The 14992-nt window shown below is 42.1% G+C and overlaps 1 protein-coding gene across 1 annotated transcript in view; it reads right to left on the reverse strand.

Annotated features, from left to right (window-relative positions):
- The window catches only part of LOC134672197 (uncharacterized), a 50062-nt gene that overhangs the window by 7651 nt on the left and 27419 nt on the right, over window positions 1-14992 (reverse strand). The window contains exons 12-27 of the mRNA XM_063530101.1: window positions 14670-14896; window positions 13625-13832; window positions 12459-12573; window positions 12045-12154; window positions 11015-11174; window positions 9966-10133; window positions 9520-9656; window positions 7818-7910; window positions 7167-7641; window positions 6672-6833; window positions 5169-5321; window positions 3680-3814; window positions 2980-3167; window positions 2234-2315; window positions 1679-1786; window positions 953-1058 (exon numbers count right to left, since the gene is read on the reverse strand). Coding sequence (XP_063386171.1) covers window positions 953-1058; window positions 1679-1786; window positions 2234-2315; window positions 2980-3167; window positions 3680-3814; window positions 5169-5321; window positions 6672-6833; window positions 7167-7641; window positions 7818-7910; window positions 9520-9656; window positions 9966-10133; window positions 11015-11174; window positions 12045-12154; window positions 12459-12573; window positions 13625-13832; window positions 14670-14896 — 2627 coding nt within the window. The remainder of the gene's footprint in view (window positions 1-952; window positions 1059-1678; window positions 1787-2233; window positions 2316-2979; window positions 3168-3679; window positions 3815-5168; window positions 5322-6671; window positions 6834-7166; window positions 7642-7817; window positions 7911-9519; window positions 9657-9965; window positions 10134-11014; window positions 11175-12044; window positions 12155-12458; window positions 12574-13624; window positions 13833-14669; window positions 14897-14992) is intronic.

Genomic DNA, 14992 nt, shown 5'->3' on the forward strand with positions numbered 1-14992 from the left:
CCTAGTAACAAATGCACTCAATGGACCACTCCACGAATTTACAAGAAGAGCTACAGTGCCTACAGTACGGGAAGAATGGCGACGGATTGTGAAGCTTGCCACCGGCCCTGATATGACTCTGACAAGAGTGTGACGACAAAGAAATATAATTTTCTCCAATATGCTCGGAAATGTTCACCTTACTGTAGCAAAAATACTACGGGAAGTTCTTCGTTAATGTCAAACTCTAATTAAAAAACATCAAACTATCGCTGTCCTGTTCTAGCGGACGGGAAGTAAAAAAACACTACAGTAATAACTTATTACTGTAGTGTTTTTTACTTTTTAATAATAAAAAACGCAAACGGCCAATTATTATTGCCGCGAGCCGCTTCTACACGACCCTATCAGCTATCATTTCACGTGTATGATCGTGCGAATACTGCTTAATAAAATCAAAGATTATTTTTATATTTTTTTTAAATCTCATCCGTGTTCATAAAGCTTATATAGTTTGTCAAAGGACTTTCTCATTTCAAACATAGACAAAGAGAATCATACTATCTTTGTCTTAGACCAGTACTAGCACCCAAAAGAAAAGGATGGGTATAGTTTTCCTGGTTCTTACTGACTGAAAAGTTGGTTTGACCAACTATATTGCACAATTATATTGAATGAACGAATACTGAATGGCAGAATAAGTTTGTAACTTTAACTTTTAAAAATTAATTAAAGAGGGAAATTGTTTTTGACATTTTGGATGTGAAGGTTTGATTTGAGTGATGCTTGATGGTTAAATAATAATTATTTTAGCTTATTTCCTCGCATGTTTGGAGAAAAGCACTATATATGCCTCGGCAGGAATAGCAATTCGTGGATTCGTCTTCTTTGTCGGACTCCGCTTCGCGTCGTCCGACAAAATCGAAACTCATCCACGAATTGCATCCCGGCCTCTGCAATAATGTACTATTACCATGTGGGTCAGGTACGTTGAAGTTCGGGGCCGCTTCCGGGTCTCCCGGCGGCGTAGAAGGAGTCAAGCTTTCTTTGGGAGCACCCGTCTGGCTTGGTAAAGGACTCTGTAACATAAGAAATAAAATACTGTGGAAAAAGAGAATGCTGGATTGTGCAGGGGAAGACCAAGTAAATCAACAGGAGGACAGTCGCAAAGGATCGCGACAATGGGGTTGGCAACTGTCAAAGGTTTGCATAGATGGCACCATCATAGCTTGCCCCTTTTTCTATGAGATTTAGCTTAAAGGCCTGGGCATAAAAATGACAATAACTTGACACATTTCTAGGGATTAACGGGGCAAGTTATGATAGCGCCATCTGCTAAATACTTTGACCGGCCAACCCCATTGGATGAAGATATTAGACAAAATTTGTCGCGCCATTGGAAGTACTTAACTAAGGAAGCTGAGATGAGAATTTCGATCGAGCTATGCGAGTTCTTAGAATTAACTCTACATCTCATTTCTTGTTTGTACGCCCAGTATTTGTTAAACGATGTCATTAGCACATTTGTTGTGTAAAGGTTTGCAATCATTACAGCCTTTTTGATCAGTGACTGGTAATAGTTACGTATTTAAATTTAAAATATGATCTTTTTGCAGTAGGAAGGCAGTTTAGATCAATACTAGCTAAGCTCAAAGGTGTCGTTTTTGGGGTGACATAAGTCCGCTGGTAGTTAACTCACGTGCAACCGGTGTCGGGGCCGCGGTGAGGGCTCGGAGTCCGGACCTTTGGTCGTGCCGCGCGACCCGATCACGTGGGAGATGCAACCGTCCATTAGATGCTTCAGCTCCTGACATATCGACCAAACATTAACCAAACATTATCAACAAATCGAAAGACATATGAAGACAACAAGACATGAGAAAAGTTTATAACCTTTACGCGTTTTAGGGCCACTTGCACCATTCCACTAACCCGGGGTTAACCGGTTAAACCGGTTACCATGGTTACCAGTACAATTTGACAGTGGGTTCATTTAACCGCTTAACCCCGGGTTATTGGGATGGTGCAAGTGGGCATTAGTATACTTATGTGCCTTACAGTTCGCTGGCTCAATATTAAAGGGTTCTATGTTTCACTTTTATCGAACCGAAATTTGAACATTGTCATAGTGACATTAAGTCGAATTTCAACTATCTTGAAAATGTAACATAGAACCCTAATATTGGGCCAGCGGGTTGATACTTGTTACAATTTCTTCATTTGTTTTAATCGCAATAAAAAAAGTCAAGAATACCTCGAATTCTTCGTCGCTGAGATGCCTCGTGTTGTAAGGGTCGCATGCCAGCATTAGAAACTCTAGCCCTTGACTCGCCCATCTGACAAAAAGAAGTTTTATGATACAGCTGCAAACATACATGAAGAATTCACATAAGCTATTACTTATTAGCATTTAACCTTTACATGTGTGCGATGTATACAGTTTAGGAGCTCTTCTACTGAGACGGGGGCATAGATAGCGCAGTGTCTCTGTCTAATATGACCAGAGGGCGGAATTGCCCATGGCAAAAATCAAACGTCAATAGAGAGAACGTTGAATTTTATCGATTTTTTCAGCTATCGATAAGTTCAGTCACCTTTTACATTTTAAACGATGAAAATTAGTTCACAGGTGATTTGAATCCTTAGGTTGTATTGAAACTTAGGTACTTTTAATAATGCAGTACTAGTTAAGTAGTTTTTAAAATTATCGTTTTATATTGTCTTTTATTTAAATGTCATTCCGTAATGTTCATATGAAGTCTATTATTGTTTGCTTATGGATTTGAGGTTTAGTTTTGTTAATAAATAATTAAAGATACGCTAGGTAAATATAATTTCAGTTTATTCAATAGTCGATAAAATTCAACGTTACAACTCTACTGACGTTTGATTTTCGTCATGAGCAATTCCGCCCTCTGAATATGACCCTATCTCACTCTCTCTAACTCGCTACGATCGACCTCATGTTAGTATCTAGGATATAAAAGCAAGTAAACTAACCTAGGCCTCCGGCCGCGGCCGCGCTCGCATCGTTCCAGAACAAATCGCATCCAGCAGCGCGCGAAGCAGACTATAGCGCGAGCGACCGCAGCGCTCCAGGCTTCTTCGTCTGTGTGTGGCTCATGCTCGACCCGGGGCTGTGGCGGAGGCGGAGGGGAGCCTAGGAGCTCCTCTATTGAGACCTGGGTCTGTGGAAAATAAATATAAAAATAAATCCAATTAATAACATTCTGTTTATAGCGCTAAAATGTAGGCACAGGGCGGACACGCCATACATCAAAAATCATTTGCGTTTATGTGTGCGCGGCACGTCTGTACACGCGTCATTGTGTATGTGTGGGTAAGTCGCTTTCACGCGTCATTGTGTATGTGTGCGGAAGCGGCCAGTCGCAGGGCGAGGTAACGCGAGTCGGGGCGGGGCGGTGCGTGGCCGTTCTGTATGATAATATGTACTATTACTTATTCTGTGATGTAGGTGTCAGAAGATAACAAAGGCGATCATTAACACAATTAAAGTAAACCTTAAGGCAACGAGATAAGGTCCACCGGTGTTGCAATTTATCCCTTGATAACAGGATAGTCAATCTCAGCGAGGCCGACGGCAAGTGGAGCCGAATCGCACGTCACGAAGATCTCTCTTTATAGATCCACTGTATGAAGGTATAGCAAATATACCGCTAATGACGTAAAGTTAATGCACCTTGATTTCAGGATAGTCGATCTCAGCGAAGGTCCCTTCTGTCTCGTCCTCATTGACGGACTCGGAGCGTAGTAGCCAGCGCGGTGCGCGAGGCCGACGGCACTCTTTCACGAAGCGGTGTAGCTCCTTGTGTATCTGTGGAAATTATGTTTTAAAAAAATAGTGACAAATATGAATTATTGTTGAGGAAGTAACAGTACATACTGGAGGAATTAATGATATAACAGGAGGAACATCAAAACAATATAAGACACAAAAATACCAAGCGAAGCTTCCCCGACCTCCCCGACCATCTATTTATGAGTAGAAACCAAAGGATATCTAAAGCAATATTGACGGTCGAGACACTCACAGTACCAGGAGAAAATGACATAGCAGGAGGAACATTAAGACAATCAAACCACGCAATAACACAAAGCGAACTTGCCAAATAATATATAGATAAATAGATAGGTAGACCTCGGCCGCATGAGTTTCTCGGCGGCGGATTGATGTTGATGCACTAAAAGTACCAGGAAAACGTGACATAATAGTAGTTTATGTGACTGCTACATAATGAAAGGCATTAAAATACGAGTGTGGGTTTAAGAAACGAACGAAGTGAGTTTCTTAAAAGGATCACACGAGTGTTTTAATGCCTAATTATGTACAGTTACATACACTACTTTATCTACACACATATTATTACCTTCTATTATATATTCACTAACCTCATATTTCAACCGACATACATCGTTGCTGTCTGACTTAACTCGCAGATTTGAGAGGTGGCGGCTCCTAAATATCTTTTTATCACTCATTTACACGATACTTTTGCTTAAAGTTTGTTTAAAAACAACTATCAAATCAATTTTATAACCTAAAAGTAATTAAAAGATGAAACTGTAAGTCAAATGGCGGTAAATGAAAACTTTTTTTCACAAATGTCACGCATCCGTAGTTTTTTTTAATTCATAGACAAAAGAATGAAGTCCCTATTCTCATGCCACTCGACATCAAATGTCGTACGGTTTATATTAAAAAAATATACCGAATTGACGTTTCGTATCGATAATTGTTTTAATATCTATGGATACTAGAATAGACACCCACTTGAGTTTTGACAGCTGTTCCAAATTTAAAACTCATAACCTTACAAAAATCTGTAAAGTTATAACTTTAAAGTACAAATTTTACCTACTACCACAGATAAGAAAGTTCTCATAGTAAAATTGGTTGTGATAATGCTGGTCATTTCCTACGGTTTCTGAATGCATTTTAGAGCAGTAATGATATAGCTGGTCAAGCAAATCTTGTCAGTAAAAAAAGGCGCGAAATTCAAATTTTCTATGGGACGATAACCCATCGCGCCTACATTTTTCAAATTTGCCGCCTTTTTCTACTGACAAGATCTGCTTGACCAAGTATATGTGCGTAGATAAAAGCATTAAGACTAATATTAGACCCGGGCAACACAAAGCAAAGCGACGAACCATCCGGAACCATTTACCATAGGATTGACGGAGTCGTGCACTTGCATGGTCTCGGGGCGCCTGGGGCGGACGGGGCGCGCGCGCGGCGGCTGCAGCGAGGCGGGGCGCGGCGCGCGCGGCGCGGGCCGGCCGCCGCCGCCGTGCGCCAGCCTGTAGCACTCGCGGTGCAGCTGTGGACGGTGCGCGCATGCGTGTTAGCCGTGCGGTGCGTGCGAGGCATCCGAGTAAGTTTAGTAAAAAATATAGGAAACCGTTTTTGTAGGGATTGAGTTATGGTTCCTGGTCTAAAGTGGGTTTGGAACTTCACATACATTTTTGAATTTTATTACTCCGCGGTTTCTTAATGTACTGTACATATCGCCCACACTGTTAACTGTACAACGGTGGACTTTATACCTTTTGTAATAAGGTCCACCGATGTACAATTAGGAGTGTTGCTGTTTGTATTAAGATTATAGGTACTTAAATGCCTTACTATTATAAAGAGTAAATAAAACTTCAATTGTTAGTGATACTTAGAGGATATAACCAACGGAGAGGCCATGTCTATAATTTTCGGTACAAAATAGTCTGCCGTTTTTTGCGGGGGAGGGGTACATCAAATGTATAGGAACGTCATGTCAGATAAACGTCAGTCCATACATGTTGTTGACATGTGGTTGACCATTGGCCGCCTATTTTCGACAGAGGGGAACGCCTGTTAATGACGACTCCGATTGGTTATATTCTCTAAGTAGTGATACATGCATAATATGGATTATTAAATCATGCAGTCGAAATGCACGACCAATATTAGTTCCCGAATTACCTTACAAGGATGCACCTTATTTAAAGTGAGACGCCACTAAAGTGCAAAGTGTGGAAGTGACAAAACGAGATTCACACCTAAGAAATACGAGTATACAGATTATTCTTTACCTTAAATTCTTGCTAGCTCACTCGAAAATCTCCCCTTTCTGTTCAGCCGGCCTAGGCAAGGTTACAATCGCTATCGCTTCGACAACGAAAAGCATTATGTCTCTCTATCACTCATACATATTAGTCCGACAGTGACAGCTGCGTTTCGATCGCTACGGAGCGTAAGCGATTGGCATCTTACGGCCAGTACAGTGCAAAGGAGATGTTACTTTTTTTTATTATGAAAGGTACCTTGATGTTAAGCCTGTATACTCTTGTTGGCTCTTTCTATCCAATACCGCGTCAGAGAGAGAAAGAGAGAGAAAGAGGTTCTTACCTCGAAGCCAAGCCTGTATATCTGCAGCAGAAGATCTCTGACCCTAGCCACGACACAATCAGTGACTTCGTGTATATACTCTTCGGGAGGATTCCAGCTGGCTCTTTCTAATAAGTACAGTGCAAGAGAGAAAGGTTCCTACCTCGAAGCCAAGTCTGTATATCTGCAGCAGAAGATCTCTGACCCTAGCCACGAAGCCATATCTGTGACTTCGTGGATATACTCTTCAGGAGGGCTCTTGCTGGCTCTTTCTAATAAGTACAGTGCAAGAGAGAAAGGTTCCTACCTCGAAGCCAAGTCTATATATCTGCAGCAGAAGATCTCTGACCCTAGCCACGACGCCATCTGTGACCTCGTGAATATATTCCTCAGGAGGACTCTTGCTGGCGTGCTCGAGGATCTCCATGGTGTGTCGGACGATGCACTCACGTAATTGGAATAGACTTTCCTGTGGACAAAAACTGGGACTTTAAAGCCTATTTTTGACCGAGCGAAAGCGATGGTCTCCGTATCAGCTTAGGCAAATATTATGTAGTATGTCGGTATATTTTCGTCTACATACGCATTATTTTTCAACCGATTCACGGGAAATTTGGTGAGCAGGTGTAATAATAAATATTGAGGGTTCGCGATGTCTACAGCTCATAGAGCCACTAGTATCAAATAATAATAAAATAAAAAAATTCTTGCAAAACCATTATTGCAGCGCCGCCTCGCGCTCGCTAGCGAACACGCTCTGCGCCTCTCGGCATAGCGTGTAGACACGTATCTGTAAACTTACGTAGATCCTCCGCCTGGCGCGCCTCGCGTCCGGGCTAGCGCGAGCGTGGTGCGAGGCGAGCGCCCGAGCGAAGGCCGCGGCCTGCAGCGCCGCCTCGCGCTCGCTAGCGAACACGCTCTGCGCCTCTCGGCATAGCGTGTAGACACGTATCTGTAAACTTACGTAGATCCTCCGCCTGGCGCGCCTCGCGTCCGGGCTAGCGCGAGCGTGGTGCGAGGCGAGCGCCCGAGCGAAGGCCGCGGCCTGCAGCGCCGCCTCGCGCTCGCTAGCGAACACGCTCTGCGCCTCTCGGCATAGCGTGTAGACACGTATCTGTAAACTTACGTAGATCCTCCGCCTGGCGCGCCTCGCGTCCGGGCTAGCGCGAGCGTGGTGCGAGGCGAGCGCCCGAGCGAAGGCCGCGGCCTGCAGCGCCGCCTCGCGCTCGCTAGCGAACACGCTCTGCGCCTCTCGGCATAGCGTGTAGAACACGTATCTGCAAACAAGCTACAGTTGTAGTGCATCATTATTTTCTATCGTATTTGTCGGAAATCGGAATGCAAAAAGGTTAGTCGTCAGTTGACATCTTTGGCAGTCAAACGGTTAGGTAGGTAAAAAGTCTAAGAATTTATTTGTTACTAAAAGCAGTCGAGATCAAAAATAAAATGTTACCTGTCCGGCTCAGGCTTGTTTACTTGGTCGATTGCTGCTATTTTAGCCTCGAATTGTTTCATTACTCTATTCAGCTGGTTACACGCGATGTCACTGCAATACATACAATTTATATTAGTACGAACAGTCTGGAGGATGTCTTGTTCTTGATGTGTGAGTTACACAGACTTTGATAATGAAGACAGATCAAAAACTATTCTTAAAATAAGTAAAACACGGTGACCAACGAAGTGAAGGGGAACCCATGACATATGTCATATGCCTACATTACTCACGTGAAGGCGACAGGCGCGAGGTCTTAGACCCACGAGCCGCGCTCGGCCACTCGAGCCACGAAGCTCCATTCAGCCTCTAGCTCGAGCGGGGCATGTGCTCGACTTCAGACATGGCAGTTAAGTAGGATAGATGTAAGATATAACTTACGTGAAGGCGACATGCGCGAGGTCTTTGACCCACGAGCCGCGCTCGGCCACTCGAGCCACGAAGCTCCATTCGGCCTCCAAGCTCGAGCGGGGCATGTGCTCGACTTCAGACATGGCAGTTAAGTAGGATAGATGTAAGATATAATTTACGTGAAGGCGACAGGCGCGAGGTCTTTGACCCACGAGCCGCGCTCGGCCACTCGAGCCACGAAGCTCCATTCGGCCTCCAAGCTCGAGCGGGGCATGTGCTCGACTTCAGACATGGCAGTTAAGTAGGATAGATGTAAGATATAACTTACGTGAAGGCGACAGGCGCGAGGTCTTTGACCCACGAGCCGCGCTCGGCCACTCGAGCCACGAAGCTCCATTCGGCCTCTAGCTCGAGCGGGGCATGTGCTCGACTTCAGACATGGCAGTTAAGTAGGATAGATGTAAGATATAACTCACGTGAAGGCGACAGGCGCGAGGTCTTTGACCCACGAGCCGCGCTCGGCCACTCGAGCCACGAAGCTCCATTCGGCCTCTAGCTCGAGCGGGGCATGTGCTCGACTTCAGACATGGCAGTTAAGTAGGATAGATGTAAGATATAAGTCATACCCCGGCCGGCGAGAGCAAAAATGCGTCTGCTCCTAGTGCTTAATTAAATATCGACTATTCTATCGACATATGGATGTCGATAGAATAGTCGACTTTTAATTAAGCACAATTTTTTTTTTAAACTGAGCCATTAGTATTTGTTATTAATTTCAACTTGATACCTCCACGCGTTTCTAAGAATACCCCTAAAACAATTTTCTATCAACATAAAATTATTATTATTATAAAGTTATTCACAATAACTATCAGAATGTGTTAAAGAAGAACGTTGGCATTTTAACTTTAAACAATTTAAATAAATTGATATCTGGCAGAGAAGTGGAACTACCTAATACAGAACAAATTCATAATCACTATTTCGTTTTGCTCCGATTACTACAGTAGATTTAGAACGGTCCTTTAGTTGGATGAAATGGATTTTATCGGCAAGGCGAAGGAGTTTAAAATCAGAAAATTTAGAAAAAATGCTAATTGTATATTACGAAAATTACATAAAATACTGAATAAATACAAACACTTGGTTTTAATTTTGTTTACAACAATAATTAATACTTCTGCATATCATAACGGTGGTCCAGTACATCGTGTTGTTTTTATCGACATCGACCAAAGTGTGTGTCCTCGCACTATTAAGCTGTCAACGCATTTTTGCTCTCGCCGGCCGGGGTATGGATATAACTCACGTGAAGGCGACAGGCGCGAGGTCTTTGACCCACGAGCCGCGCTCGGCCACTCGAGCCACGAAGCTCCATTCGGCCTCCAAGCTCGAGCGGGGCATGTGCTCGACTTCAGACATGGCAGTTAAGTAGGATAGGTATTGCTGTGGACAAATAATAATCTATATAATCAAAGCAGATTCATAATCACAAAATTTAACACTCGTAAGTACAACTCGTAGGTACAACTTATTCTCGCTCTATTTTCTTTTTATAACAATTTTTAGAAAAGAAAAGTAGTATCATACATATATATGAGTTACATAAATGTTCATGCCAAGTTTCATGTAATTTAAGCATGTCGTTGTAGAATTAGAGCGTAATTTCGATTGTATGGGAGCGGCTTTATGGCTGCGAGTTCGTGTGTTTAAGGTGTTTTAAATGGAAGAAAAATGCTCAAGTCCAAAGTTAACCTTGAAAACATCTTCGACGCTGGCATCGAAGGTCTTAATAATGAGTAACAGGTCCTGTCTCGCCGCGTGGCCGGCGCGGCAGCCGCGGAGCGCTACTTCGATGTTGCCAACGAACGCTTGACGCATTGTCGTCGCGATGTCCAGACCCTCTTTCAGTTCGTGGATTAGCTGAAACAAAGTTAAGTTATTAAATCCACAAAGTTTAAAAAAAAGCCTTTGAATTTTTAATCAAAAACTCCATTTATTTTTTCAAAAACTGTAATGTGACATTAAAAATGCTGTTTAAAATTCGATGTGTCTTGAGCGTACCAGCTCGTTAAAGATAAAGAAATAAAGATAGTTTATTATTCAAGTAGGCATATTACAATACGCTTATGAACGTCAAATAAAGCTACACCGGCTCTGTTAGTTTATTAAACGCAGTTATTTATCTCTATACTTTAGAGTTGCCGTTTGGGACAGTTTGCAGGTTTTATTAAAATATTTATCCTTAAATTAATGTGTTACCAGCTTGCTTAAAAATGTCTACAAACTTTTGACGTGACAGGTGCTCAATATAAAAATGAATTAACTGTCTTAAGGATCACGATATTCATGATTCGACGCGTCAGTTATAGTCAAATTATATAATGGCTTCTCTACACGATGGCCCAGCGCCGGCCACTCCAAGGGACGCATTTATGCGTTAGAGGGAGCAAGTGATATTACTATCTCATTCTACCGCATGGCCTTCGAGCCGCAGCGTGAGGTAGTCATGCACGGCCTCCGTGCAGATGCTGCTGAGCAGCAGGAAGTGGTTGCGGTACGAGGGTAACCCCATTGATAGGGTAAATATTCTATAAAAATACTCTGTTACCTGCTTTATAGTGAGACAAGAGGGATGCTCCGGTCGGGCTTCGAGCCGCAGGGTGAGGTAGTCATGCACGGCCTCCATGCAGATGCTGCTGAGCAGCAGAAAGTGGTTGCGGTACGAGGGTAACCCCATTGATAGGGTTTCCTCGGACCAGCACCCGAATCTATAGTCAAATTATTTTAAAATACTCTGTTACCTGCTTTATGGTGAGACAAGAGGGATGCTCCGGGCGGCCTTCGAGCCGCAGCGTGAGGTAGTCATGCACGGCCTCCATGCAGATGCTGCTGAGCAGCAGGAAGTGGTTGCGGTACGAGGGTAACCCCATTGATAGGGTTTCCTCGGACCAGCACCCGAATCTGGAAGGGTTAGGCTGAATAAAAATACATTAAGGGATGTTTAAATGAGGGTGAGATGGTAATTTGTCGAAGAATAGAATAGGCTAGTTTACTAAATCAAGAAAACGGAAGAAAGTAGGTCATTCAACTCTTGCGCTCTTAATTCGTCTTTTATATCGTCAAAGCTCTTATAAAAGGTGGATAATCACAACTTATTACGTCTCTTTTACTACCATTAACTTCGAGTCTTTATTAAAATAGCTTTATTTGATATTGATGGTGGACTCACTTAGTAGTAGATAAAGACATACAATGCGGGACCGGGTTTCAAAAACACGAAACACACATCTTTTACTTAAATCAAATCAGATATGTGAAGACTAAAAAGTACGTCATTTCAATAGTAGCTGATTTGACTTATCAGTAAATTAGATTATTGGATTAGATACGAATGGCTAATAAAAAACGTATTTTTCCCCCCCGGATCCTACCTATAGATCGTTTTTTTTTTTTTCATTAGAAATAAGGTAAACAATCCTGATGTGTCTTTTAATTGAAAAACACATTTTAAAAATAAGTTACGGCAAATATGTAACAATTATGAATCTAATACGATCATTTATATTCTTCTGCTTTCATAAGTAATCGTTTTTGATTTTTAAAAAGCGTTTATCAATTAAAAGACATGTTAAGATCGCTTACCTTCTTGCAAGTTCTTTGTAATGCTAAAAAAACGACTATTGTATAGTAGGTACTTCTTTTCAATAATATTCAAATGGAACAGAATCGCTTTTGCATTGTTTCCTTTAATTTTGTAACAACGCAAAATCAACTCTGTTTCTTACACTGTAGGTTCAAATTTAAGTGGAGGAAATATAAAAAGCAGGGTACCTCCTCAACTCCTGTTCGTCTTCACCTTCCCTGGCCCTTTGTGTCTTGTCATCTTTCTCATCTGATGCGTCCGTCGGATCTTCTTCTCTATTAGATTCGTCCAGCGTATTCTGAAATATTGATAATCTTAAAATATTTAGTTGACCGAAGCTTTAGCGAAGTTAAGTTAGGTTTAGTTTTTTTTTTTCAGCTTTGGGCGTAAATGCTTTCGTGTTTCCGAATGTTCTCTACAGGTCGCAATTCTCAACAGATTCTCGTGAAATTTTGTGAGCAGGTTCGACGGTTAAATAGATTTTTTTTGTATATTCATATTTTAGATTTTTTTTCAAAATGGCGGACTATTATTGCTTTTACATCTTTAACGTAAACACATAAAACTACGTGTGTTTAATCATATTTTCATTTTCAACATACCTCAGGCAGCAGGAACGTGAGGTAGACTTTGTTGAGCAACTTGGTGCGCAGTTTGTGTATGAACATCATCGACCGCCGCACTCCCTGGATCTTCAGGATCTCGTAGTGATACTCTCTGAGGACAAACAAGATTAATAAGTTCCAAACGTGGACGTCTTGTATAATAAAATAACTTCAGTACAAAAGTTTACATAAAACCGTAACTGAATCGGTCGATCCGGTCCGGCGATAAGTGGTGTCCATCATTCATGTGCACAGACACACACAAATAGTCTCTCACCCTAAATGTATATACCGTGTTCGATCCATAGAGGTTAAAATATAATATAATGGTCATACACAGTGTTGGTACAATGTATACATATTCGAGTCTTTTGAGTCTGAAGTTGAAGAACAAGACTCGTTTTTAAGAGAGTCATCGTTAACCTCTAACCGCCCAGAGATCTATAAAAAGGTCTCCTGTTCCATTCTAATTTGAACTTTGAATTGACAAAATAAAATTTCATTTTGCTTGGCAAGGTTTGACGTATGGGCGGCTAGAGGTTAAAAAAAATTTCCGAGTCTATCCCGAGTCCAGTGCTTTTAACACATTCAACACCAAGAACCCGACTGTCGGGTACACTGTTCGTAGCGACTACGCGCTACATACGGCGAAACCGTGGCTACGCGCTACGAGCGTAACCCGTAGCACTTAGTGGTAATGAATGTGTTAAGCGCATCTCAAAACTCGAGCTTTAGAATAAAGATAGGCATTAGACTCACCTGTAAACATCGCATTTTTACAGCAACCTCAACCTTGTCAGATCGGTGTATATCTTTCTCTTTCTGACACGTAGTCGCTTTCACTTGACGTACTAATATCGTAGGTTCAGTATTTTAACTTAACGCATATGTGTCGTCATTGGCATTAGAGTCACCCACGAGGCGAAACATTTCTCCAGCAAAGGTGCAGTATATAAAACAAATGACGCACATGTGTCGTGATTGGCATTAGAGTCACCAACGAGGCGAAACATATCTCCAGCAAAGGTGCAGTATATAAAACAAATGACGCATATGTGTCGTGATTGGCATTAGAGTCACCAACGAGGCGAAACATATCTCCAGCAAAGGTGCAGTATATAAAACAAATGACGCATATGTGTCGTGATTGGCATTAGACTCACCTATAAGGCGAAACATCGCATTTCTCCAGCAGCCTCAACCTTGTCAGATCGGCCAACGACCCAACATTGAACACAGACTCGGGTGAGCTGCAGTTGAACCATCTTTCTCTTTCTGACATGTAGCCGCTCTCACTCGAAGTGCTGGTGTCGTTGGTGCTGTATTTTGCGTCGGAGATTATAATCTCGGGTGTAGTTTGGCCGTTTTCATCTGATAAACGGAATGAATTAATTTTAAGCTGTTCGAAGACGAAACAGTAAGGCCCACTTGCACCGTACCACTAATCCGGGGTTAACCGGTTAAGCATGGAGTTACCTGGTTAGCAGTACAATTTTACACTGGGTTGACGGTTAAACCGCTTAACTCCGGGTTAGTGGGATGGTGCAAGTGGGCCTAAGGTGTTTGGGTAGTTACAATTATATAAAGTATACAAAGTAATCAGGTTTTGGCAAAAAAAATATTTTTGGTACAAGCTTTTATCGCTGACTGTACTTTTCTTTACACGGGCAATTAATATCGAGACAATTCTAAAAACCCCAAACACAATAAGGTTTCGTTGTTTTATCACAGAGTTCCTATGGCCACCTCCGGTCTCCACCATCAGATCAGCTCGATGACACCATAATATTGCATTGTCCCCGACTTACGTATGTATGAAAAATTTCAGCTCAACCGGAAGAGGAAACCGGGAAGTGGATCAAATTTAACTTGCAAGATTTGATTATAGAGCGACAACAGGACAGGTGAAACTAAATAAAAGCTTGTAAAAATATGACTTTAAAGAGCTTGTACTGGTGAAATAATACTTATATTGATGATAAATTAACAAAAGTACGTATTACTCAAAATCCCTAGTAATATTATAAATGTGACAGTAACTTTGTCTGATGTCTATCTGTTACCTTGTCACGCTTAAACCGCACAAACGACATAGATGAAAATAGTTAAAATGAGATAGTTTGAGGCCCGGAAAAGAATATATGATCATCATCATCGTCCCACGCAGACATTTTGGTGGGCAGAAGCCAGTCCAAAATAAATACAAACCTGTCCTAATAACACAATCAGTCTCATCTTTATTTTTCTCTCCATCACTCTGCGCCACCCCTGACTCTTCCGCACCGCTCTCCGATTGGCCGAGAGGTTCTTTCTCGACCTCTGATTGGTTCTCCGTGGGGCAACTCTCGTCGCTATTGGTGGAGCTCGTAGGGTTGTCGCAGTTGAAGCGCACTTGGCGCTGGCTGCATTGATCTGCGTCGCGATCTCTGCGGACTCTGTTAAAAAGCAGAATTGATTTTTTTAATTTTTACATTAAATATCGTTTTATATTGCTATTAAGATCGTTTTTGATCTTACATTAGTGTGAATTA

The sequence above is a fragment of the Cydia fagiglandana genome, chromosome 2 (assembly GCF_963556715.1).
Source record: "Cydia fagiglandana chromosome 2, ilCydFagi1.1, whole genome shotgun sequence".
Taxonomy (NCBI): Eukaryota; Metazoa; Arthropoda; class Insecta; order Lepidoptera; family Tortricidae; genus Cydia; species Cydia fagiglandana.